Here is a 27,852-nt window from a genome sequence, read left to right on the forward strand (position 1 = left end):
TTCCAGCTCCTTAGCAGGCCTCAATCAGATCATCCCCAAAATCAATCGGGGGAAAAAGCAATTTGTCTATTGCTTTTTTTAGATGCTTCCTGAAAGGAAAATACTCAAAAGCCTCCCACCCCCCTCCCGCCCCAAGTGCCAGACAATACTTTCTCTGTGCTCATTCTCCCTGAAATAGTAAAAATAAAGAAATAAACACAGACTTAAAAAGTGCTATTTTGCAGCTTTCCTTCTCCTTGCACAAAATGTATCAGGAGAAAACTCTACCCGCCTAACACTTGGGGAAGGGTCTTAGGGCGGTACGGTTTGAACAGTATCTGCAAACATAGCCTTTTAACTGCAAACACAGTATTTCTGCCTCCCACTCTCTTCATTGCTTCTGAGAAAAGAAAACGCCTTCTCCATCAGCCTTATGGACACGAGCTCACATTCATCGTCTCCGACAGATTTATACTAGGGATGAATTCAGTCCAAAGTGAATCTACCATGAGTTAAACCTGGACTCGGTTTTCCATCCTCTACCCTCTCTTTTCTCCTCCTAGCTGCACTACAGAATTAAGCTATGACATAGGTGCATGCTGAGGGCATATTAGGGCATGAGCAATCTGCTGTGGTTTCCTGCAGAGAAAGAGCATGTAGGGGTTTAAAGCAGGAGACTTGGAACCAGGACTTTTGGGTTCCATCCCTGTGACTTACTGGGTGACCTTGGACAAGTACCTTACCGGTCTGTGCCTCAGTTTCCCCAGCTCAAAGGGGGATTACATTTACCAACCTCACAGAGATGATGCAAGATTATGTTCATTAACTCAAATTGCTTCGAGATCTTCACAGAAAGAGTATGCAGAAATGCAAATGATCATTACTGTATTCCTGTTCAGTCGCATTTGATAACACTAGCCCAGGAACCATCAATGTGGCTGCTTTGCAGATGCTGACAGCAGCTTCTTTGGCAGTGTCAGCCAAATTCAGAAATGAATCAGAGGACGTTTACACTGCTGTGATTTACACCTTCTTCCGGACTCCTCAGTGGGCAAGTTTCACCAACACCACAGGCCAAATTCAGAGGTGATCAGAGGATATCAGTTAAGTGTCGGTAAGTGAGTCTGAACCTAATGGAGTTTAACGGAGCCTACGTCTGTTTAACTTACATGTTGAAGAGGCTATAAGATGTAAGCTACACCAAGCTGAGGCATCCCCTCCCCCACACGGGCCTCTTAGTTTAGCCATTATCTGCTCTGTTTTTGGGGCCGACAAGAAATCATTAGCAGCTGACACTGCAGTTAGTCCAAGCAACATTTAGAATAGAATCATAGAATATTAGGGTTGGAGGAGATCTCAGGAGGTCATCTAGTCCAACCCCCTGCTCAAAGCAGGACCAACACCAACTAAATCATCCCAGCCAGGGCTTTGTCAAGCTGGGCCTTAAAAACCTCTAAGGATGGAGATTCCACCACCTCCCTAGGTAACGCATTCCAGTGCTTCACCACCCTCCTAGTGAAATAATTTCCAGTAGAGATAGGGAAGTGCTCTTACCATTATACAAGGAACAGGGGGGGGGGGGATCTCATCTGGAATACTGTGTGCAATTCTGGTCTCCTGTGTTTAAGAAAGATGAATTCCAACTGGAACAGGTGCAGAGAAGAGCTACAAGGATGATCAGAGGAATGAAAACCTACCTTACGAGAGGAGACGTAAGGAGCTTGGCTTGTTTAGCCTAACAAAACGAAGGCTGAGGACAGATATGATTGCTCTCTATACATGCATCAACGGGATAAACACCAGGGAGGCAGAGGAATTATTTAAGGGCCAATGTCAGCACAAGAACAAATAGATATAAACTGGGCCTCACCACATTTAGGACTGAAATTAGATGAAGGTTTCTAACCATCAGATAAGTGAAGTTCTCAAACAGTCTTCCAAGGAGAGCAGTGGAGAAAGAAAACCTAACTTGTTTCAAGACTGAGCTTGATACGTTTATGGAGGGAATGGTTTGATGAGATTTCCTACAAGGGCATTTCCATAACTGCTAGCAGCAAATATCTCCAACGTCTGGAGATGGAACACTAGACGGGGAGGGCTCTGAGTTACTCTACAGAATTATTTCCCAGGTGTCCTGCTGGTCAGTTTTGCCAACATGCTCAGGGTCTAACTGATCACCATGCTAAGGAATTGGGAAGGAATTTTCCCCAGGTCAAACTGGCAGAGATCCTGGCAGGGGTTCACTTTCCTCTTCACCATAGGGAATGGATCACTTGCTGGTTTGAACTAATAAAAATGGTGGGTTATATGTAATTGTAAGTGTTTAAAACAAGATTTGAGCACTTAGTAACTCAGTCAGAGGTTATGGGCCTACTACAGGAGTGGACGGTGAGGGTCTCTGGCCTGTGATGCACTGAAGGTCCGCCTAGATGATCATGATGATCCCTTCTGGCCTTAAAATCTAGGAGTCTATGAGAACCTGCTCAGATTAGAATTATTGAATGCATCAGCCAAATGGCTGCATTATGAGGATACCCACCCTTTTGTAGCTCTTGAGGAAGGGGAGATATTTTCCTGCTAAGGCAGGAGTATTTGTTTCTTGAGGGCTGGGCAGGTTGCAGTTTTAACTCATTATCCATTTTTATAACAAGCAATGGATTTGCTGTTTATTTCTAGTTGTGTTCATCCCCAACGATGTGCTGAGTGCTGCATAACATGCAGCTATCAAAACTATCTCTGCTTCGTAAGAGAGCCATAGCCAGGATGGTGGCCTGGGAGATTCAAAGGAAGGAGTCAATTATATTCAAAAAAGAAAAAATCCTCCCCCCACACAGCTAGTCATTTTCATTGGTTACATTCTTGGGCCTCCCAGGAGAGCTGGGTCAATAGGAAGGACTGGAGTGAAGACAGGCTGGGTGCCTGGCACATTTATCCAGCCTTTACCCCACCCAAGACTTCAATTTTCATGTGATCGTTGTTGTTTTTTCTTTGATTGTACAAGCTGCTGTCCTTTTGGCTCCTTTGTTGCTGTGCTGTAGGTGTGCTGCTCCTTCCCACCGATTATATGGGGCTGGTGGCAAGACAAGAGGGATGGGAACATGGCACACCAGATACACTGAGTCAGAACAAACACCCCAAGGTCCTAGATTCCATACTAACAAGCGTAACATATGCCTTCCAGCATCCTATCCAGCAATGACAAAAGGGATGGCTCTCTTACTGTGCTGCCACTGGCTGCCCCATTCCCCGTTACTGAGCACCTTACACGCGTCAATGCAGTTATCCTCATAACACCCCTATGGGACAGGACAGCGCTATTACCCCCATTTCACAGATGGGAAATCGAGGCTCAGAGAGATTAATGTGGTCCAGGCTCGCAGCGGCAGTCTGTGGCAGAGCAGGGATTTGAACCTGGGTCTCTCAAGTCCCAAGCTAGAGCTCTCATGATTCAATGTGTATCTCTTTATGAAATCTGCCTTCTTCTGTAGCTAAATGGTTTTGGACCAAGCTGTTTGCACATTAGAGAAGGTGCTTTCTGTATACTGCAAAACTCAGAATTTATTCACCTTAGGGGGTCTTACAAACTTATTTTCTGGGTAAATTCTGTCACAGACTCCCATAAACAAAGCAGTACATTTTCAGGAGAGCTCTTTCAGATCAGCTGAAAATACTGTCCGGGGGCGGGGAAGAGACATTTGCTAAAGAATCTTAAGTCACAGCCCTGTTTAATGAGCAACCAGGCACATAGCTGTACAGGTCTCTCAGACAGCCCTTCCTCATCAGCCTGTTAGCCAGAGCCCGGAGAAGCACTTGGATACTAAGTATGTCTAGAGCTAATGCAAACGACAGTGCCTTGCTGATATTCGCCATGGAGACATACCTGCATAGCATCACACATCAGGAGAGAGAATCACCCCATGACTCTACAGAGCTCTATCACTGGTCCCAGCTGTGGCTCCTAAGCTGGGATGCAGGGAAGGAATGGGCTTTCCCCTACACTCCCTCCTCCTCCTGGGCTGTAGGGGTTATTTTCATCATAACTTATCGCTCCAAACCTGCAACCAAGACCTGGTGTTGTCATTTATCTCAACTAGCTCCTCAAGGGGTGCAAGTTGTTGACAGGGGGCACTGCATCAGGCAGTGTTTAAGCATTTGTTTAGGCTCTCCACGTTCACATTACGGGTCATTCCTCAACTTCTACATGGTCACGCTGTCCCCAGCCTTCATCCCCTCATCTCTCGCTCGGTTTAAGAGCACACCACTATTTTCATTTGGGGTCAGTGCCTGGGGGCAGTTGTTCTGGGGAGCCAGGTTCTCCGCAATCATCAACATTTCCTGCCATTTTGTCACATGGTAGCCTTCCACAGTGGTATTTGGAGGTAAGGGATTTTCAGAGCCAAAGCTCTTTCTGGACTTCAGCATCTTGGGTGGTGTCCATACAATGGGTATCTTGGGTTGGCGCTGCCAAGCCAGGGTTCCTACAAATGTCCTTCTCTCTGCTCCTTCCATGGGCTCCCCCACTGCACCCCTCAGTGCAGCACAATGGGGCAGGCAGAGGGGAAGATGTGTAGGCTGAGAAAGGCACCCTCTGACTCATTCCTCAGTCTCCTGGACCGCAGCAGCATTACCCCAACCCCAGAGTGGGTCATGAGGGAGCTTGTATGGGCAGAAGAGTCAGGGGCTTGACAGAGAGACATGCGGCACGCTGGGCGCATTAAGGGATATGACCTGAGGTGGTAAAATTCAAGGGGGGGATTGGACTGGAGAGGGAGACCAGACCATGAGGGGAAAGGCCCAGTGGAAGTGAGGGGACAGGGAAATGAACCAGGTTGCAAGCAAAGGGAAATACAATGGTGAAGAGAAGAGGAAATGGAAAGAGATTGGGAGAGACATAGAAGAAAACACTGAAAGCTAAGAGAGGAGAAGGATAGACTTTTGGCTGACTCTGGTGATCAGGTCACCTGAGTTATACTCCCAGCTTTGCCACGGGGGACCTTCAGCAAGAGACTTCATCTCTCTTTGCCTCAACTTCCCCATCAGGAAAATGGGGATAATAATACTTTCTTAACCCACAAGTAGGAGACAGCACCTTAAGATCCTCAAATGGAAGGTGTTATGTAGATGCCAAGTGTTATCATGAATCTATTATTATTGGATAGGGAAAGGCAGGTGGGATCAAGAAAAGCAAAACAAAACACTCGCTCACCTCACTTACATGCAAGTCATCAGTTTAGAAACATTCAGGTGATGGGAGTGAAGTTATGTCCCCATAAACAACATTCTATGTGATTATATTATATCCTGCAAAGTCGATGGGGGTGCAAATGTGGAGCATATAGACCTATGAAAAGTCTAGAGGGAGCAAAACAAGCCGTGGGGGGGGGGGGTAACTGCCCCCCTTCTCCCATAAAAAAAATGATATTCCTGCTCACATCCACAAGACCTGTCAGAGAACTTGCTAGCTACATAGTGAGAGTGGTGGGGACAGAATCCCTCTCTCCTGTCCCCTTCTCTCTCAAGTAAACCTCTCTTTGTACTTAAGAAACAAGAGTTTTGGAATAGATTTTCATAGCCAGCAACCATCTTGAATGCCCACGATTAACTGGAGTGGTCAGTTACCTCCCTCACAAAGCCGGTTATTCTTGCTATGATCAGGTTTCAGGTATTTTATTATTTGCAACCTGCCCACAATTTAATAGCTTAAAATGTCTCTCCAAATCTCTCTCTGCAAGTAAGTGGACCGATATCCCCTGTGTTACTTTTCTGCTGCAAACTGTGTTGCAGGTGCTCTAAATATAGCTTGGTTTATTTAGAGTAATGCTTGCAAGGGGCTGTCAGCACCGCCACTCTGGAGTGGAGAGGCAAGGTGGGATAGTGGATAACACAGACTTCTAGTCAATCATTCCCAGGAAGAAGATTCTAATTACCCAGTCATAATTACACTGCACAATCTACACCTGACACCCATCAGCCACTCTCAAAGATGAGTCATTCTCTGAGGGCAGGCTGCCCTGATCTCTATTGTTTTATACAACGACAAACTGTCTCTTGGTAATATAATAGCAAAGTAAAGTACCTGGGATGATAACATGGAAATTATCTTTCAAAGGTGAAGGAGTAACAGTGGGCAAATGCATAAAGACAAATTATTATTTACTTGTTATCAGTCTTTTGACATCACTTCACGTTACTTTTCTGTTAAAAGTTGGTTGGAAGCAGTTTGTCCCCCTTGCTTCAGAATGGGAGCATGGGTAAGAAGCTAAAGCAATACTGGAGTTTAACCAGAAAATACCAGTCCACTGCAATAATTAACAAGAGCAAAACAGACTGGGGATATGCCGCATAGGCAGTCAGAAGGGACTGGATATAATTTGTGTTCTAGGATGGGCAATGCAGAGCGGCTGGGAGGTTCAGGGAAGGGGCACTGAATGGGACAGGAAAGATAGCTGTCTGGATGAGTGTGGACGCTCTCTCTTGACATGGAAAAGGTTTAAGGCAGGCTAGAGACATGCCAGAGGGTCTCAGTGTTGAACCAATGCCAAACTTGGTATCTGCAGAATTACATTAAACCCCTGCATGCCCCTACGTAGACCCAAGAAGTTGTCACCAAAGCAACTGAGCACCTCTGATCAGCAAATTCCCCTCAGAGTTTGAGTTGGGCATTCACCTTCCAGATCAATTAACAGTTTAGTCTAGATGAAATGTTGGGACTTGGGGAGGCTATCATTGGAGGGGCAAACAAGACAGGGCATGTCTACACTAGCTTTCTTTACCTTGAGTTAACTGATTGCTAATTAACTTGGGGTGCACAATACATTTGTAAAGGTTGGTGTCGCTGCTTTCCACACCCTTTTCTTTACCCTAGGGAGGAGCCTAAGCCCTAACTCAAGGTAAAAGAGTAATTAAAAGCAAGCCCAGAGAAGGAGAGGAGATAGAAAGAAAATGGTGAAGAAATACAATTCTTAACTCTAGTATTTGAATTTGCTCTCCTCCTTCACTCCCTGCCTAGGTTGGTGCACTGCATGCTGGAGAAACTGGCCCCGGGGTGTTGTAAATTTAGCTATCCAGTTACTAATATGCAGTAAATGTCTTAACGTTGTCATGTAACTGATATATGGGAATGACTAGGCTAATGTAGGAGTTAAATCTCGGAGCATGCCCAGTGCTGCTTCTAGAAGCCCGAGCAGACTCAGACCCAGCAAAGGACTCATTCAGTTAGTGAAGGTGCTCTCATATCTCTAAGCAACTTGACTCCTGACTCTTTGCTAAGCATTACAAGAAGACACCAGTATATGAGACAAAGCATCCATTATATGTGAGGAAAGGAGAGAAAGATAGAGAGTGTCTTCTCTTTCTCAGCGCCTGGCATGTTCTCAAAGATGCTGGATTGTCTGCCCAAGGAACTAAAGTTCTCTCTTAATCCCCAGGACAGGGACGGCATCGGCAGTAGCAGTATGAGCTTCCCCCACAATGCTCCACTAATAGATCTCAACTCTTGACACGATGGACAGCTTCTAGAGGTGAGATGGTAGCAAGTCTCCAGAGTCCCTGTTTTGCCTTGACTATCAAGGAGGTTGCCAATATACGCCAAATGTGGTGTTTGCTTTTGTGAGCTGGACACCCCTCAATAACAACTGGCTTTAGAAGTACCAACTAGCCACTAGATTGCAACAACTGTTGCTCAATAAGAATGGATTTTAATTCCCTCCAATGCCATGAAAATCAATTCATCCTTCATGAACACGCATGCCTCCTGATGTCTACAGGTTACTTAAAATCTAGGCTGGTGGCACAGAAGCAGCTACGGTTTCAGCTGACATTTCACATGTGAGCGAAAACTAATAAGCTTGTCCCAGACAGTAGGAGCTGCAGAGGAGAAGGTTCTTACATCAACAGGGCATAGATTGTAAGTCTGAACTTCAATGGATATAAATCAGAGTAGCCAATTTATACCAGTTGAGGATCTGGCCACATATGCAGGGACACAGAGCAGGGCCAGCAGAAAGAAATTCATTGACATATGCTGCAGCAACTCCACAGAATGCAAAAACCTCCCATGGTTTTAATGGAACGGAGTGAGTTTTGCTTTTCTAGCATGCCCAATGCCTCAGTGCTAGATTAATGTTTTGCCAAGCCAGAGCTGCAAAGAGCTGACAGGTAGCAGCATGTATCATCACTGCTGAGTTAAGTCATGAAGGGAAGAAAAAATAGGAGTCTCCGCACTGCTCCTCTTTGAAACATGCCAGCGTTAGATACACTGGCCATGGATTACGCTTTACTGCCATGATCTGCACTATGCTAAGTAAACTGACCTGGCTTTAAAAAAAAAATCCAGTGTCAAAATTGGCCCCGATCTTTTACAAGACTGGGATTAATAATAAAATAATAATAATAAAAACAACAACGACTACCCTGTCAAGCCTGGATGCCTTTCTGGAAGGTGTGGCTTCAGCCAAACACAAGTTGGATTCAGTGCACGAGTAACCAGGTCAAATTTAATGGCCCGTGATATGCAGGAGGTCAGACATAATAATCTAATGGTTCCTTCTGGCCCTAAAATCCATGAATCATAGAATATCAGGGGTGGAAGGGACCTCAGGAGGTCATCTAGTCCAACCCCCTGCTCAAAGCAGGACCAATTCCCAACTAAATCATCCCAGCCAGGGCTTTGAATCTATGAATACCACTAATACCACATTTACATGTATATACTGCCTTGGAGGCAAGGATCTCAGAGTGCTTCATAAACTTTAATTAAGCCTCACAACACCCTTGTGCCAGAGAGGTGTCAGGTTCCTCCCAGGTGTCACATAACTGAGACCCAGGCAAGAGAAAATCCCCCAAGAGTCTCGATGCCATCATGTGCTAGCATTATTTGCACTTGTAGATCAGTTAATAAAGAGCACCGGGAACATTTTTATTTCAGCGCAAATTTCAGCTAACATGGAGATTTAGATATACAAGGTTTTGGGGGAAAAAACCGGGGTATCATTTAAATCCATTTAATATATAACCAAGAACCAGCTGTCCCTGAAACCTTGTCATTTCAAGAGCTCACACATTTTATTTGTGTATATGTTCCATGTCTTCCTAAAGTCCACTGCCGTAGGCTAGTAACAATGCCCTGGCTGACAAATGTCAAATGTAATTAAAGAACAGAGGATGGGGGGAAAAGAAAAAAGGAAAAGAAAGCTGGCCACATCCACCCTTCAGGATTATGTCCTCCAGGGCTCTGCAGTTTTTCTGGTTCATTGAATAAATCTGAATTAGAGAACCAGGTTATGAGCTATGAAACTGCTGCATGGTCCACTGTCACTGGGATGCTGCGACTGCCAGTAAAACAGCACAGTGCGTGGCTTCTTGCCAACCTGAGACAATCAGCCATGCTACTGACCACCTCTGCTTGTATCCTCTCCCTGACAGTGGCCAGCATTGTACGAGTCAACGGACGGTGCAACAAATGCTTTCAGTGATAGCTGCAGAATTATCTGTCTATAGGGAATTTTCTTTTCACCATGTCAATTAGTGGCTGGCTTATGCCCTGGAGCATGGTTATTAATATTCAGGATTATAAAAAAAAAAAAAATCATGATGTAATTTGCATCAGGTCCTTAGTAGTAGTAGCAGTATCTCTGTAGTATTTGTGCACCAAATACATATATTTATATGTCAGTTTACATCCATGTATACTATTATGCCCAGGCAGCACGGCTTTCATGCAAAGATCAGTAGCCAGTGTGCTGATAATACATGAGGAACAGCATCACATAAAGCAGCCAGAGATCACTAGAAGGATGTAGTAATGAACAAAGGACTGGAAAGTCATATTTTCCTCTTACCCTCCACCCTACAGCTAAAATAGGATACATGTTTTCCTCTTTCCTTCTCTCCTTTATCGCCTTCCCATGTGGTTTTTCCTCCTTCATGCTCTGTCTATGGTGCTGAATACTAACATATTTCTTGATTTTGTATTCCTTTTTTTGTTGGCAAATTCTTCATATACCAAGAGGTCTATTTCACAGTTTTAAATGTACCTAATAGTCAGGTTATCTGCCCAGTGGACACATGGGTTTTCTGTCTTGCAGGTAACCAATCAGGCATTTCAATACATGCCAATGCTTCCCATTATGCTGTATACATGAAACATGACAGAAAAGAATTCCCATGCAACAGCACTTTAAGTCTTGGTTGACATTTCAGTAGGATTAGCTTTTCACTCACTGACAAGTCTATAGAATTGCTTGTCTGATAATCAAAGCACCAGGATAGCACATGTATAACAAGTAACAAAAAGAGGATTTTCAATTATTCAGACAGCCACCCTTATCCCTGTACATCTCCCCTGGATAACTAACTACCTGAATCTAACAGGGTGCCTATGGGTAGGTAACTGCCCAGGGTATTCATCAGGGACTTGCTCTACAAGAGCAAATAAAGCAGTGAGTATTTCCTCCCTCTGGTCTTCCTGCCACCATGAAATATCAGGCCAGAAAATCTGATCCTTCTACCAGAAAAGGAAATTAGTTTTGTCGGAGAAACTGTGCTGAGCTACCAAAAGCCCTGGTGAGTAGTTATGTTCCGTATGCTTCAGGCTGGCTCCGATACTCATGATGGACTGCAGCCTTCCCCTCTGTGAATACTCCAGGAATTTGGAGCAGTTCAGCTGCTCTCTATTCGGATTTGCAGTTGCATTCCATGTTTGTACAGCACCGAGCACAGCGGGGTCCTGATCTGTGACAAGGGCCACTCGGCACTATCGTAATACAAACAATAACAATACACTCGACTGTTTGCATTTAAAGTCAGTTAAATAAAGCTGCTGTGGTTTAAGAGAGGCATATCCTAGTCTAGAAGAAAACCTTTGGGGGAGGGGGGTGCACAAGCATTGTGCAATTCCATTGCCTACCCCTCTGCCTCACGTCAGGCTCTGTGCAATGCTAGCCCTGTGTGTGAAGACAGACGCTCCTTACTCTGCACCATATTTTTTGCTTCAGTCGCACTGCGGGCTGTGTCTGCTGTGTAATCAATAACAGCTAACAAGGAATGATTTCAGTTTGTGGCACTTACTCGGGGTGTTCAGCAGACGGGACTTTTTGCAGTGGTAAGCCACCTCCTGTTCACAGTACTCTGCGCTGTTTATCATGGCCTCAATCTGGTCCAGGCTGCTGCTGTAGTTAAAGTACATGGTATATGGTTTCTCAGGGTCAGCCCCCTGGACTCTGGTTAGCTCTGTGTTGTTGTGCTGTACCGCAGTCCAGATCTTATCTTCTGTTAAATGAAAGAAAATGAAAGGGGTGTTACAGCAAACAGGGAACAAAGAGTAGCTGAAGCCTGATGTTTTTCTCCATTAGACACAGAAGCAGCATTTCCCTGGACTCAAAACAGCCTCCTTGTGATAAAGAGCTGCTCCAAGCAAGTGTGGATTGCAAACGGCCATGTCTACCTGAACCGAGTTACAGACCAACCTGGGGCTGATGTTACAGAGCCTGCTGAGTCCGAGATAAAACATCAGCTTCCCTGGATCCTGTGAACGCTGCCCTGCCAGGTATCTGGAATAATTGAGACGCATTTCTGCTGTCTTTAGCCTCATGAGAGGAGACACATTAGTCAGGCCTGTATGCAAACATTTCAAGACTTTCAAGCATGACTATTCTCTTATAACAATACCTTAATTACTGATGATGAACTCATAGGAGCCACCTGACACAAACAGAAATCTCAGCAGAAAGTTAAAACCAAGATGAAATCCATGTTGGCCAGTTATGACTGTGGTAGTTTGAAGGAAATCTGACCTCTCATTACTCTTCAAAACTCCGATTTCTCCCATTTACTGCAACCCTAATTAAGGACAGCACTTAACCACATACCTAAAGGTAAGCATGTACTTAAGTGCTTTTCTCAATCAGGGCCTCTGTGAGTCATCCCATTTTCTTCAGTGGGGCTACCTGCAGAGCAAGGTATTTCTCAGTGTAAAGAAAACAGAATCTGGCCTTAAATAAATGCAATCTATGGACCTAACCCTTCAAACATTTACTACTGGGAGGAGTGCTTGCAGTCTCATTCAGGTGAATGGGACTGTTGATGGTAATAAACACTAACTCTTCAATAAATGTTTGCCGGATTTGGCCCGATACTTGCACTAGCATTACACTAATACACATATGCAGTTGATTCCTTTTTTTTATTAAGTAGGGAGAATGACCCTGCTCATCTATATGTTCTAATAAGGTAAACTGTAAATAAATAAATAAATAAATAAATAAATAAATAAATAAATAAATAAAAAAGGCCAGTTTTAATCCTTTGTAAACATTGCAAGTTTTCACTCTGGCATGGAATCCAATTATTTGCAGAAGTATGTGCATAGCAAGAGAGAGAGGAGAGGAGATGGTTGTAAAGAAAATGAGGGAGAGAATGAAGACTTAAAAAAAATCCCACAAAAGCAGAAAACCCTAGGAGGGTGGTGAATCTGGTGTTTTATAAGATGATCTTAACCAACATGGGAATGATCTACACAAGGGGAGAATAACTGGCTACGTGGGACAACTACTGTAAAGGATCTGGGGCGTTATAGTGGATCACAAACTGACTATACGCCAACAATGTGATGCAGTTATGAAAAAAAGTGATCATCATTCTGGGTGCATTAACAGAAGTGTAAGACAAGGGAAGTCATTGTCCCACTCTACTCAGCACTGGTGAGGCCTCAGCTGGAGTATTGGTGTCAAGTTTTGGGTGCCACCCTTAAAGAAAGAGGAGGACAAATTGGAGAGAGTCCAGAGGAGAGCAATAAAAATGATAAAAGGTTTAGAAAACCTGACCTATGAGCAAAGGTGAAAAAACTGGGCACATTTACACTGGAGAAGAGAAGTCAAATAAGTTAAGGGCTGTTATAAAGAGGACTGATCAATTGTTCTCCATGTCCACTGAAGGTATGACAAAAAGCAACGTGCTTAATCTGAAGCAAGACAGATTTAGGTTAGACATTAGGGGAAAAAAGCCATTCTAGCTATAAGGATAGTTAGGAACTGGAATAGGCTTCTAAGTGAGTTTGTGGCATTCCCATGATTGGCTGTTTTTAAGAACAGGTTAGTCAAACACCTGCCAAGGAGGGTCTATGTTTACTTGGTCCTACCACAGTGCTGGATTAGATGACCTCTCCAGGCTCCTTCCAGCTCTACACTATATACTTTCCAAGATTCATAGAATTCTAAGGCCAGAAGCTCCACTAAGATCATCATAGAATCATAGAATATCAGGGTTGGAAGAGACCTCAGGAGGTCATCTAGTCCAACCCCCTGCTCAAAGCAGAACCAATTCCCAACTAAATGATGATCTAGTCTGATTTCCTGCATCACACGGGCTGTACATTTACAACTAGTAATTTGTGCATGAAATCCAACAACTTGTGGCCACTAGATGCTCTGGTGATTGGGGGCGCTATAAATTCCACTAAATTGGTGGATTAGGTAGAGTTCTAGTAAGTGTATGGATGCTTTTTTTCCCCTTTATGCCTGATTATTATCTGCATGGAGCTACTTGGATGCCAGACAGTCATTGATATCTAGTGACAATGAGGTGGCACAGAAAGTGTCAGGAGTTTACCTACAGCAAGCCTGCTCATCCACTAGATTAACACCCGGGCAGTTTACAAGTGCAGGTGGGTCCCATTTGAGCTGCCTGATTGGCCAAGCCACCCGATTGACTCAGGGGAGTAGCACACTTGCTCTTAAGATCAACAGGAGCAGCACACTCACTGCTGAAAGCATTCATCCATGACTGTGAGAACTCCTGTGTCTGCTTCTTCCCAGCCTTGCTCCAGTCCTGCCTTTCCTTTTTCCCAGCCTCACTGCACTCCAGGTAACTTGGTTCTGACCCTAGGCTCTGATTTCTGACTTTGGCTCTGACCTCTGACTCCAGTTCTGACCCAGGGCTCAGACTCCTGATTCCTGATTCCAGCTGTGACCCTTCGTTCTGGCTACTGACTCCAGCTCAGACCATTAGGCATTACCTCCATATCCTGCTCCCTAACAGAAGGTCAACGCCAAGAACTGATTTCAAGTCTAGACGAAAATACAGTTCCAATGCCTTATAGCAAGACCTTCAAGCCCTGAAAGTCTAAGAGTTTGTGATCAGTAATTTGTGCATCCTTTCAGAATGTTGTGATCAGTTCTATGAAGATGGAGAGAGAGAGAGAGAGAGATGGAAAAATCACTACACATTCAAGTGCTTTACAGAACTCACCCCTAATGCTTGCAAGTAAGGCATGCAACACATTGCCCTAAGACCTCATCCCATGCCTGTTGTGCATCTCAAAGCAGTAATCCACGTCAGCCAGAGTCCCTTGGTTTTTCTTCCACATTCCCCAAAATTAACACCACATGGGAGGGATTTTCAAAAGCTCTCAGCACTAACTCTGCTGCCATTGAAGTCCATGGGAGTTTTACCGCTGACTTCACTGGGGACACAGATGTGCAAACACCGAGCGTCTACGAAGTAGAGCCAGTTGGGGATTTTTCAACAAAATGATTTTTTGCTGGAAAATGTCAAGTCAACAAAACTCAAACTCTTTCCAGGGATGTCCTGGGTTAGACAAAACTTGCTTTGAGAAAGGTTTCCCAGATCCAGGAATTTCAAGGTGAGGGCAAGGGATAAAGGGGGGGGGAGGGAGAGAGAGAGAGAGAGAAACCCCAGAATAGCCAATAGCCTTGTCAGTAGGGTACTCAGAGAGAACAAAGATTTGAATCCAAATCTCCTACATCCTAGGTGGATGCCCTAACTACCAGGCTACTCTTGGAGGGAAGCAGGAAATCTCTTTCAATCTCTCATTTTTCACTGAAAAACTTTGAATGGTCTCAGTTTCATTCTAAAATGGAATGGGGAAAAATTCTAAACTCTCAGAAACATTCATGGAATGGGAAAACCATTCCCCATCCAGCTTTAATTTGAAAATCCCACTCTAAATGCAATAACCATTCCCACCGCACTGCATTGTAGAGCCAACAGAACAGTAGAGAATTAACCGGCTGATGAAGACGTAGATGGAATGGAAACATTAGTCAATTGCTACATAATAGTAATAAAACCAACGTGCACTGTAGTGGCAATACCGCCCTTCAAGAAGTGCAATAAAGTGCACTAATTGGCTAACCATACTTGGCTTTCAGAGCTTTGTGTTAGTACATGTAGAAGTACATTGTGTGGGTAACTGATATAACCATACACAAGATCAAGCGTTAACAGAATTAAATTAAAAGTTTAGGAAAAACTTCCTTAAAAGATGAGAGGTGTTAGAACTATGAAACAGCCTCCCCAGAGGTGTGTTGGAAATCCTATCAACTGAAACATTTAAAATGGGTCTCGACAAAGCACTAGCAAATGTAGCGTAGGGAACAAACCTGCACTGACAGGTGGATTGCACTGATGACCTGACAGAACCTTCTCATCTTCCTCTGTGATTGCTCATTAATTCTCATTGAGATTGTTATTACAGCTGTTCTGAGCTATTCCCCAGAGATCTGAACTTTAATGCAACATGCCTTCTCTTCTCCCCACTGGAGCCTGTGGAGATGGCACGTTTACTACAGGTTTTCTGTCACCGGCTTTGAGTGGAAAAAGCACGTGGGTTTGCTGTCGGTCTCTGACATAACTGTATTTTAGAGAGGTTGAAGTGAAGAGGTGGGAGAGGAGGCAGGAAGGAGATGGGGATACAGAGAAATTTATACTAACTTTTAAGAATTTTTTTAATCCATTGATGCACCTTCTCCTATGCTCAGTACTTTACCAACGGGGAGTCAAACCACTTCAAAGATCCTTGTTGATTTCTGCTCTTTGAGATATATTCCATTGTTTGCAATGGTGTAGGTCAGTTGGTCCCAGGATGTTAGAGAGAAAAGGTGGATGAGGAAATATCTTTTATTGGATGAACTTCAACAGACCTCAGGCCAATAAAAGATATTACCTCACCCACCCTGTCTATTTGAGATACAGATATTTGTTACCCTATATATCACTAATGCTACTCATAAAATACACAGCCTCAGCACATTACACTGATAACAGAACAAGCTCACCAAGCAGCAACTTTATATATGAATGGGAGCAAATCACCACTTTCTTCACCCCAACCCCAACAGCTACATTTCCTTCTCTTGCTCATACACTGTATATTTTATGAATTGGTGACCAACCACTTGAGGCAGACCACAGCCTAGGTTTTATATAGTCTCAATTTTCTCTCTCTATTTTTGCTCTTGCTTTTACAAATACAGGGAAAAGAGGCAGTAGAAAAGGCTTTAAAAAGTCAGATCCTACATGGAAGCCTACAGAGAGCAAAGGTGTCCCAACATACTACAGCTGTATGCCAATTAATCCAGTTTGCAGTGTTGTTGTAGCATTGTAGGTCCCAGAATATTGGAGAAACAAGGTTGGTGAGGTAATATTTTTTATTGGACCAACTTCTGTTGGTGAAAGACGCAAGCTTTCGAGGTATACACAGAGCTCTTCTTTAGGTTTGGGAAAAGTTTGCAGAGTGTCACAGCTAACCGAAGAGATCTGAAAAAGAGCTCTGGGTAGCTTGAAAGTTTGTCTCTTTCATCAACAGAAGTTGGTCCAACAAGAGATATTACCTCACCCTAGGAGCGCTGCCAGCTTTTTTGCCGCCCTAGGCGGCGGAAGGTCCCGCCCCCGAAATACCGCCAACAACCGGGGTGGCCGAAGATCCGGCTGCCGCAGTCGCCGCCCCCAAAATGTTAGCGCCCTAGGAGACCGCCTAGGTCGCCTAATGGGTTGTGCCGGCCCTGCCTCACCCACCTTGTCGCTCCAATATCCTGAAATTATTATAACTATAACACCACTGCATACACCAATAGAAGAGATTTAATTTTGCTCTTCACAACATGAAGAAAAAGACCAGATTCTTTTTGTGGCCGGTGCCTCCTTGTGCTACCATTGAACAGCATAGAGGGCAGAGAAGCCATGACTGCGACATCTGGAAGAACCATAATTATATTGTAGGGCAAATGACAGTTCTTTCTTCTTCGAGAATGTTGCAGTTTGGGCATTGAGTGTGGGGAGTCTTGGCCATATCAATCAGAGAGATTGCAGCACTGCTCTTCTGAATTTGACGCCTGCTGTGGCCACCATGTTGAGTGCATAATGTTTATTGAAAGTCAGCGGGTTGCTCTATGTGGTTGTCCTGCTGAACTCAATGATGGGCACGTTTCTGAAGCAGGGTGAAGATTTTGAATATGCTTGAGTGGAACGTGCCTTGATGTTCAGAGGGAGCGGCTCACTAGCCAGCTAGCAGCAGGTGGAAATACTTTGCCTGATCCAACGTAAGAGTCTTTGGGATGAAATTGCTTGGCCTTCTGATGCACCGGATAGGACCATAAAGAGATGGGGAGAGAGTCAGAAAGACTTAGTCTGTTGAGGCAGGAAAGCAGGGCTCTGTTTATTTCCAGAGTATAAAGATTCTTCTCTTCCAGATATGACTGTAGCTTCGGGAAGAAGACTGACAGGAAAATTGAGTGTTTCAGCTGGAATTCTGAGACCACCGTAGAGATAAACATGAGGTGTAGTTTCACCACCATCTTGTCTGTGAAACGACATGTACGTGGCTCACACTGACTCTCCATGCTGATGTGATGGAAACTTATAGAAGACCATCTTGATGGTAAGATGGTTCCAAGAACAGTGCAATGGAGGTTCAAAAGAAGACTCTATAAGTCACAAGAAGACAACATTAAGATCCCACATGGAAATCAGGTCTCTAACTGTGTTGGGGGGGAGGTGTGAAGATGAGCCTTAATTAATCTTGACACTACACGGTGTAAAAAGACAATGTGACTGAATTGAGGCATGATACACTGATATTGAGGCCAGAAGGACCTTGAGAGAGCTAAATGCCAGTTGGGTCCCCCATTGGTGAAATATTGGGTCTATGAGGGATTTCCACAGTGATCACTTGTGGTTGGTTACCACATTTCTGCTCGAAAAATCTGCTAGGTCAGCGGTTCTCAAACTTTAATAACCTGAGGATCCCCATTTTGATTTAAAATTTTGTCGCGGACCCCCAAACCCCAACACCCACTCAGACCCAGGCCCTACCCCCACTCCACCACTTCCCCCCAAGGTTCACCGCATTCCACCTCTTCCTGCCTCTGCTCCACCCCTGCCCCTCCTCTTCCCTGCCTCTTTCCGCCCCGTGTTCCCCAGCATGCAGGATGCACTGCGGGGAGGGGGGGGAGTTGTTGATCAGCATGGCCCGCGGACCCCCTGGAGTACCCATGTGGACCCCCAGGGGTCCATGGAGCCCAGTTTGAGAAATGCTGTGCGAGGTCATTGTGGACCCTTGGAAGGTGTAGAACCTGTGGGTTCCCCTAACATCAGTGACACCACTCCCAAAGCTCAACAGCCCATTGTGTAGACAATGGGGAGGATGATCAAGTGCCTTCATGTCTGTTGAGACTGTGCATCTTTGACATGTCATTGATCAGGATTTGCACTGTGGAGATTCACAGATGCTATATAGACCATCCTGGTGACACTCTGTTCCAGGATGCTTATGTGTAACTTCAGGCACCCTGCATCTGGAGATGGTTCAGGTGGGCACCCCAACCTGTCCCTGAGTTTTTAATAAGCATCATCATCGGGGAGGGGCTCAAAAGGACACCCCTTTCCTCATATTCAGGGTGACCAGCCACCACGTGAGCTCTCACAGGACTAGAGGTGGGACAGTGATCCATTTATTCATATGTCTGGATGGGGAGTAGACAGTCCTCAGTCAGTGTTGTAGAGAATACAGGCAAAGTCTGGCAGGTGGTATCACATAGTTGCACACATCCCCATCTGAAATGGTGTGAGAGACAAGTTCTCTCCACTAGATCTGCGAAGAGAACAGGGAAAGGATATATTCTAGGGCTACTCTGGTCTTCCTGGGACCGGCTCCTGATCAGTCAGTCATCCAGGCATGAGCAGACATGAATTCCCTGTTTCCTTACGTGTACCACCACTACTGCCAGGCACTTGTTGAAGACGCTCGGTGCCATGCAGAATCTAAGGGCAAAAGCCTGTATTGATGTGGGTTGGGCCCCACTGTGAATCTTAGAGACTTCCTGTTGGCTAGCTATATGGAAATTCACATACTCTAAATCCAGACCCACAAACCAGTCTTGAGCTTGGAGCAATGTAATGATGGGGAGCAAGGTTTACTATCCTGAACCTGAGATGGCATATGTATTTGTTGAGTATTCTCAGATCTAGGATAGGACAAAGACTCCTTGTCTTCTTCAGAAAAAGGAAATATGGGAGTAGAAGCCCTTTCCCTTGTATTCATGGGTAACCGCCTCTATCGCTCCAAGAAGGAACAATGAAGCTCCTTCTGTTTGCAATAGGATTTTGTGAGAAGGGCTCCTGAAGAGAGTTGGGGAAGGGGGTGAGTAGGGAGCAGAGAAAGGATGGGATGGTATAGCTGCAGGTGAAAATGTCCAGCCTTAATCTTCAACCATGCCCAATGGAATAGGGTGAGGGGGCTTCTGAAGGATGCAGTTCGCAGACTACCTGTGGTGCAACTTGAGTATCTCATCAAATCTGACATGTTGAAGGAGCACTGTGCACCACTGAGGTTGAGAAAGCTTGTTGTCCTGTGCCATACCTCAGCAGTTTCTTGGCCTGGTATGCAAGTTGTCTGTGGAAAGATGGCATATGCTGTTTTTGCTGATGTTGTGGTTGAGGAAGGTATAATTTATAGTAGGTTGGAGGGGCATAAATTCCTATAGTATAGTTGCTTTGGAATCTTTCAGCAAGTGTAGGGTACTGTGAGTTCTCTTGCTGAACAGTTCCTAGCCTGTGAAAGCAAGTCCTCAATCGTGGTTTGTACTTCAGAAGGGATGCCCAAAGCTTTGAGCTATGATGCTCGTTGCATGGTCAATACAGTGGCCATAGACCTGGCAGTGATGTCCAATGTATTCATTGCCTCTTGCAAGGCTGGTTTTGCCACGAGCTGGCCTTCTTTTAAGATACTTCTGAGCTCCTCTCTGCTCTCATGGGGGAGTTTATTAACAAAGGATGTTAGTCTGTCTCATGTTAGAAAGTCTATTTAGACAACTGTGTCAGCAGTTGGCCACTCACAGTCAGAGTGATGCAGATGAGCATGGGTTTCTCTCAAACAGTTCTGACTATCTGGGGTCCTTGTCCATTGGTGTGTCGTTGGCTGAACACAATTTCTCTTTTACAATGGAGACACTAGGAATTCAGAGTTAGGTTTCATATAAAAGTAGTCAAACCATGATGGGGTACCTGGTACCTTTTCTCAACGAACTTCACTGTTGCTGTTATAATTGCTGGCATCCGTCTCACTGAGTCTAAAAGTCCCCCATTGATGGTGAAGGTGATCCTAGCAGTGCCAGAAGCAATTAAATATCAAATAACTTTTGATATGTTCAAAACATTCAGAGTCTTTGGAGGAATTAGCAAATACTAGAATATAGTCAGACAAGACACCACTAGGTTATACAGGACTTCATCATCCGGAGTTATCAACAGAGATTCTTTCACTGGCAGAAAATGCATATATTAAAACATAATTAAAATAATCTATTAAAGTACTTGAGTGATCGGGGGAAGTGTGGTGATGACTGATGTCTGTGAATAAAGTTGGAGAAAATTACAGGAGACATTGATGGACATGAATGGTTGGTGTCTTACTCAAACTGTTAGACCTGGCAAACAGATATTTTCGGTTAAGAGTTCACTGCTTATCCTAGTCACCATTCCAAAGTGTCCAAGCAACAAACTGAATGACCCATCCAGGTTACAAGGAACACTGAATACGTCACTTACAACAGAGCAGGTTTCATGCTGTCTCATGTTCTCCTCCCTCTCATTTCACATCCTGCAGTAGAGGACAGAGTGGATTATGCTATTCTAACACTTGCTACTCTAACGCTTCTTCAGTGTCTCTGTTCACTTTTGCACAATAAGCTTTTTTTTTTTTTTTTTTTTTTTAAAGGGTGCTATCCTGCATGGGTATACATTTGCAAACATGCCCTGATAAAGTACTGCCTGCCTATAACAAAAGCTATGGGAGTGGTGTGAATTACCTTGACCAATTTCAATTGATGTTCATTCTGAAGCCTATTGATGACTTTTAAGAGCCACATTTTCAAAGACAGAGGTCCTAGATAGAAATGCAAAAATGTGTATCTGTATTTACACATACCATCTGCACTCGCATTTGAAGCAACTCCACATACAAACAGGTATTCAGCAGTGAAAGTAGCTATCTGCACCTGTAGCTTCCTGGTTGCACAGCTCTGCAGAGACCCAGGCCTCAGCCTTTTGAAAAGGTGGCCATTAATCCTGAGACTAGAGTTAATTTCTTTGTAGGTTTTCTTCTTCTTTTTTATGAGAAACATTCAATTATTGAGTGATTGTGAGTACAGACTAAGCAGAGTACCACTGTTTCTACCACCCATCATCTATGTGCTCCTTAAGGTAAGTAAATTCTCTATTTAAAAAACCCCCACAGAAGATCATTATCACTTTAATGTCCTTATTGTATTTTTTCTACATTGACTTTAATTAATAAGCTCTCCCTCGGCTGTTGTGAGTTTACAAAGAGAATGAGAAAGCAGATTTTTAAGCAAGGGTTGCTGTTTCACCCTCCCCCCGCCCATGCTCTCAGATTTATTTATCAAAAATAACAGGAGTACTTGTGGCACCTTAGAGACTAACAAATTCATAAAGTTGATGGATTTCCACTCCATACGGCTAAATGCAGTGCCTTGCATAATGACAGGTTTCAGAGTAGCAGCCGTGTTAGTCTGTATCCTCAAAAATAACAGGAGTACTTGTGGCACCTTAGAGATAACAGGAGTACTTGTGGCACCTTAGAGACTAACAAATTTGTTAGTCTCTAAGGTGCCACAAGTACTCCTGTTATTTTTGAGGATACAGACTAACACGGCTGCTACTCTGAAACCTGAGATTTATTTATTACTCCCTTGGTCAAATTTCAAATCAGGCTCAAATGCTGTAGCTAAAGGGCAGCAAAAGCACTTCTAGATGGCAGCCAAAATCCCACCGAAGAACCCAGAAGATTTAAATTCAGTCTCTGAAAGCAGATTTCCTAAAGGCTTGTTAGTTCGTTCCAAAATGCAAAAGTGACAATGCTTTAATTTCAGGGTAATGCTACAGCTTTATGACTTAGCAGTTTTATTTAATGGTCCAATTTACTAGGATATTATGGTGTCTGTAGTCAGTCCTGGGAGATGGTTTTACAGCACAGGACTTGAGCACTTACAGCACATTTCAGACCCTCAGTCTAGCTTCACCAATACCTCCAGCATCCTGCTGGAATCCTCCCTGTAGCCTTTGATGGCACACGCATTAAATTGGGGGGGGGGGGGGGAGGAGGAGAAATTAGAGCAGCTGGAAAACTGTTTTTCAATGAGTTCTGTATTGTTTAAGTCACATTTTTATTCTTCATCTGGAAATCTCTCTGTAGCCCACATTTCACCCATGGAACCAAATCACTCTTCCGTGGTTTAGGAGGTTTGTCACAAAACAAGATTATTCAGACTGATTAAATTGCCAACAAGCCAAACATATGGTAAATGCTACACGAGCAAGAGAAAAATTGCTCAGAGAGCTCATAGGATGTATTTGTTTTGTGGTGCCCTATACAGAATGCCAAATCTTGTCCTTAAAGCTGCCCGTACCACTACAAGAGCAACATGTGCCCACCTGAGAAGACGCTCTGGCCCTCCCATAGTGCATTGCTTTTAGCTGTGGCAGCAGTTAAGCAAGTAAATATATTCCCCAATGGACATAAAAAGGCAGTTTCTTAAAGGGTTAACAGCCCCAATTCATTAAACTTTAAAATATAAATGTCAAAGCCACCACTTAACCGACATGTTATTTTTCTAGCTTTCCCTGCTGGCTCCCAAAATATGTGCGCTTGTGAAGCTCTCTCTCCATTCTCAGCCTCCTCCTACTTTCTCATCCATTTGGTGACACTTCAACCCAGCGTTTAAACTCCTCAATGCATCTGCATGGAAACAATTCTGAGTGAGTTTCAATCCCACCACCAGGCCTTGGGCTGACCGTACTCCCTGATGATACTGACAATATAATACCTGGGGCCCTACTCTGTTAGGGGATGCAATGACCTACACCACACTGAAGAGGCTTAATCTCTCCCTGAGTTGGCCAGCAGGCACCAGGAATTTGCACCCACTAGTTTGGTATAGATTGCCCTTCCCAATGTGGTGACTCTGCTCCTTGGGCCAATGCAGGGGGAGGGAGGTTTCTTGCACAACTGTGCATAAACTTATTATTATAGAAATGCCATTCTGAGACACAGAGGTGGCACACCATCATCTTTCCAGCCTATTTCTTGGTGAGTGTCCACCAGGACGTTTCCTGTGGTAATCCCATGTAAATACCATTGACCGTCAATGGGACTTTAGCTCCTGAATGAAAATGAGGCTCCTAAATCAGTTAAGTGTTGCAATGCCAAACACAGGAACACTTTAATATCTTAAAAATGTGAGGCTAATTTAGTATATTAAGCATGCATGGAATCATGCAAGCGCAGAGCTGGTTGTATCTCTGCGCTAGCTAGAAATTGCAAGATGGCTGTTGACAGCTCAAAAACTTTGATATAAAAACTAGTACAAATGTTTAAGCATTTTCCTTTCAATAAAATTCTGGAGTATTTAACTAGAATCCAAAATAAAAGTTTAAAAATTGTCAAAATCTGGAGCACCCTGGAAAATGTCAGGTGTCAGAGAGATGTTGCAAATCTCTTTACAATGCCTTGACTATGAAAGGTACTAAATAAACACCAAGCACTTTGGGCTTATAGTGTTGCCCATTGACATCAATGTGAATTAGATCAAACTCTTAGGCTATGTCTACACTGCAATCAGCAGGTGTGATTGCAGCACAGGTAGGCATTCCCAAGCTAGCTTTCATCGAGCTGGAGTGCTAAAAATATCAGCAAAGCCAGAGCAACACAGGTTAGCTGCTCAAGTATGTACTGCAGGTCCCGAGTGGACCTGTACTCAAAAATCCCAAAGCTAGATAAAGAGGCTTGGGATTGAATGGGAGTTTTGCCCTTGACTTCTAAGGTCCAGTCTCTATTTAAATAGTATTTAAATGATTATATAGTGTCCAGTCTCTATTTAAATAGTATTTAAATTAATTATAAATTAGTGAAATTAACAAAACATTGTGAAGAGTGGGGACAAAGCAAATGGGTGTACCCACCACTAACTTGGTCCCTAACGGGATGTCATTTAAACCTTTCAAGCGAACAATGTACCATGCAATATTTAGACTCGAATGGCACAAAAGTGTTTAATTTAGGCAATGGGTGTATCTGTGTGGTAACCACTAAACACCATGCATTTTTAAAAAGTATAACAAAAAAGACCCAATTAACTCATGTAACTGTAATGTAACAAAGGTCATTATTAATACAATTATTTATCAAGGTCCTCTACTAAAAAAAAAGTTGTTAAAAAAACAAAAAATGTAAACTGGTCCTTTAATTAAAAAAAAAAACATGAATAAAAATAAAAATAATTAATAAAAGCAAAAAAAAAAAATCAGGCAATATGCAAAATATGTATCTAAGTCTGCACAGCTAAAAAATAAACATTTTAATCCATAATGGTCAAATATTATTATTATTTTTTTAAATTGGCAATTTCTCATTGGTATAATGTTTTTTAAAAATGGTCTCCCCGTGTCACAGCTCTTCTAAATGTAATGCTACATCCTATTGTCATATTATTTGTATTAATAATTTTGTTAAACTTTATTATGCTATGTTTATACTGCCAAATAAAAAAACAACAACAAAAAGTTTTGAAGCAAGTAATATATAAAATTAAATTGCTTGCAAAATTATAAAGTGATACAATAATTAATGGCATTAATCATGTATCAAGAAGGGGGACTGTTGGGATATATCTATTTATATCAATATATATTGTGAGTCATATATCCATGTAATACATGATAAGTTATTAAGGCCTGGTATGAATTATGCATGCTTAACATGAATACATAGGTTGCAAGTTAGCAACTGAAGCAAGAACTTAAGGTCAAGGACTATTAAAACTGTTTGTGCAAAAACAATCTTCTGTTCCAAGAAAAATACAGAAAATCATCAGATAAGGAAACGACACCAGCTGGGTTGTATAAAATTCTAAAATTGTATGAAAATTGGAGAAAATGGCACACCTATGATCATGGCGGCTCACCCAGGATTGTCTCTTTGGAATTGTGTGGGTAGAAGGCCTAGTAAACAAAGGCAAAGAACCGATGATGCAACAGAATGAACTATAAATGGTTGCCTATGATTTCTGCAAATCGGAGTAGTTTATTAATCCAAAATCCCGTGTAAATATCAATGTGGTTTTCGCTGGCTCACTGCATCTTGACTGGCCTGAAATCTCGACTGGTCATCGGAACCATTCCCACCTTTGGACTCTGGTATAGTACGTTTGGGGTGTAAATTTAAAGTAAGTAAGGTTTATTTTGTTATCAATAAAAAGTATTTAAAGTATTATATGCCGCCATTGTGGGTCTAACACAATGAGGTAGATACAGGTGATAAAATCAATGGGAGCAGTATGTGACTACTAAAGTTATGGATGTGCTTAAGTGCTTTGATAGACTGAGGCCTTATTTTCTGCATGTAATTGGATATATACCATACGGGGCGGGAGGGTGCAGGTAAACAAGTTGGTTCAAAATGTAATAAAAGTGTTGAGCATTGCAGGAATTATGGGGGGGGGGGGGAAGATTAGGAATGATTTTATAAATCGAAAGGTCACTTTGACAGTTTAGATGTCCGATTGTCCATTTCCTGCAGCAACTTTTACAATCCCTGCTTACGACTGTAGCTTAAATACGATTTCTATGCAGTATTCTGAAAGATGGAAAATGAAAATTTTCCTTGGCTCTTCAAGTTCAGATTTTAATGCACAAAAAGAGGAATGTTCAGCCACAGATAGGGAACATTTCTTATTCTCTGACACAAGGTTCCTTTATGGGAGTTTCCCAAACAAATTTCAGACTAGCAGCAAGAGCCAAAGAAGAGGACTGTCATCTTCCCTTGCTCTGGACCGCCATAAAAAAGGATTTCAATAATAGATAAATAACCGAATGAGATAAAATTAAGCATTGATCTTGTCATATCAACTTCTATGTGTTGTTTAATGGCCCAGGGTCTGTGTACAACAAAACTGCAGAATTAAAGAAATAGAGGAGGGGTATCACGCTGTTCATCATCACTAAATCCTTCAGATACTGAGGTTAAAATGTATTCCCTAGGAGGTGTGAAGAGGTCATTTTAAACGCTCTCCATTATAGAGTAGCAATAAAAGTACATAGCTGTGGGTTGCATGGCTATAGACTTAGTGCTGGAGGAAATACACAAGACAGATCAATAGACTTCAAGCAGGAAGAGAAAGAGAGCAAGATTCAGAGGACCATAACCAATGCTACACCAGTTCAGACCAGTGCAAGAGAATTTAATAATAGACAATTACTGAATGACCTGCCTACAGGGGACATCTCTCTCTCTCTCTCTCACACACACACACACAAACACACACACACACTCTCTCTCTCTAATTCAACTGTAGATGTTCTCATTACCCATCATACATGTTGAAATTCTCTTTAAATCCTGCTCTGCTTTAAGCTTAATGATATTCAGGGCAATGAGTTCCATGGGTTAATTATGTGCTGGATGAAAGTATTTCCTCTTTTACCAGTATTTAGTGTGTGGCCTTTCAGTGTCATTAAATGTCTCTTTGGCTTTGAATTATGTGAAAGTGCAGATGGAAGCACCTGATTTACCTCCCCTACATCACTGATTTCTATATGCCCCCTCTTATACATCACCTGTCTAAACCCAACATTCCCAGTCTTTCCAGCCTTTCTTTGCATAGAAGTCTTTCTGTGACTCGTGAAGTTTGTCCCTGAATACCTCCTATTCCAGCAATGTCTTTTTTTTGACAGTAACTAGAAATAAACACAACCTTCAAGATGAGGCCCTTATAAAGTACCCCGGGGTCTTCTCTGTTCTTGACTAACCTAAATAATAGTTTGTCATCTGCAATTTGCCACCTCACTGTTCAGCCATTTTTCCAGATCATTAATTAATATAATGAACAACAATGGTTACACAAGGCATTGTGAGACACCCCGCCGTTAACTTCTTGCCATGTTGAAAATAGAACATATATTCTGTATTCTTTCTCAGATGCACACAGCCAGACACACACACTATGCTTTCTTCAGAATTTTTGTTCAGTGCCTGACTACCAAGGTGATACGCTGCATAGAAATAACTAAGATTAGATAGATAATCATGTATATTAACTAATAACACATTGGTACCTTTCCATGTCTAGATCCCACACCAACTGGCTGTTTTAAACAAATTAGACACCATCATTTGGAAAAGCACTTGTAATTCAGTCCCAGTTAATAACTGACTAAGACCATTTTCCCTATCTGATCTAATAGGAATAAATGCATTTAGTTGTAGTTGTTACTGATTGTTAGCTACATACTTAGGATAAATTCTGCTCTCAAAGCCTCATGGCAGAGTTCATCTCAGATGATTTGCCTCTCCTCACTGAAATCCCCGCTTCAAAATGTAATATCCACTGCAATGCAAAATAATTAGTTCATAACACTACTACGAATACAAGCAACACGTTATTCCTTATCTGGATTTTGCATTGCTTCATGTCACCCCTAAATCTCCCCAACTAACTCTTTGGGGCATGAGTTGTACACCTATTCTCAGAACTACACTAACAACAACAACAAACAACTAGCTGC

General features: G+C 43.0%; 1 protein-coding gene across 1 annotated transcript in view; it reads right to left on the minus strand.

The window, feature by feature from the left end:
• CNTNAP5 (contactin associated protein family member 5) overlaps positions 1-27,852 on the minus strand; it is a 433,878-nt gene that overhangs the window by 108,223 nt on the left and 297,803 nt on the right. Inside the window, exon 13 of the mRNA XM_065413114.1 lies at positions 11,047-11,247. Coding sequence (XP_065269186.1) covers positions 11,047-11,247 — 201 coding nt within the window. The remainder of the gene's footprint in view (positions 1-11,046; positions 11,248-27,852) is intronic.

Source organism: Emys orbicularis, chromosome 11, assembly GCF_028017835.1.
Source record: "Emys orbicularis isolate rEmyOrb1 chromosome 11, rEmyOrb1.hap1, whole genome shotgun sequence".
Taxonomy (NCBI): domain Eukaryota; kingdom Metazoa; phylum Chordata; order Testudines; family Emydidae; genus Emys; species Emys orbicularis.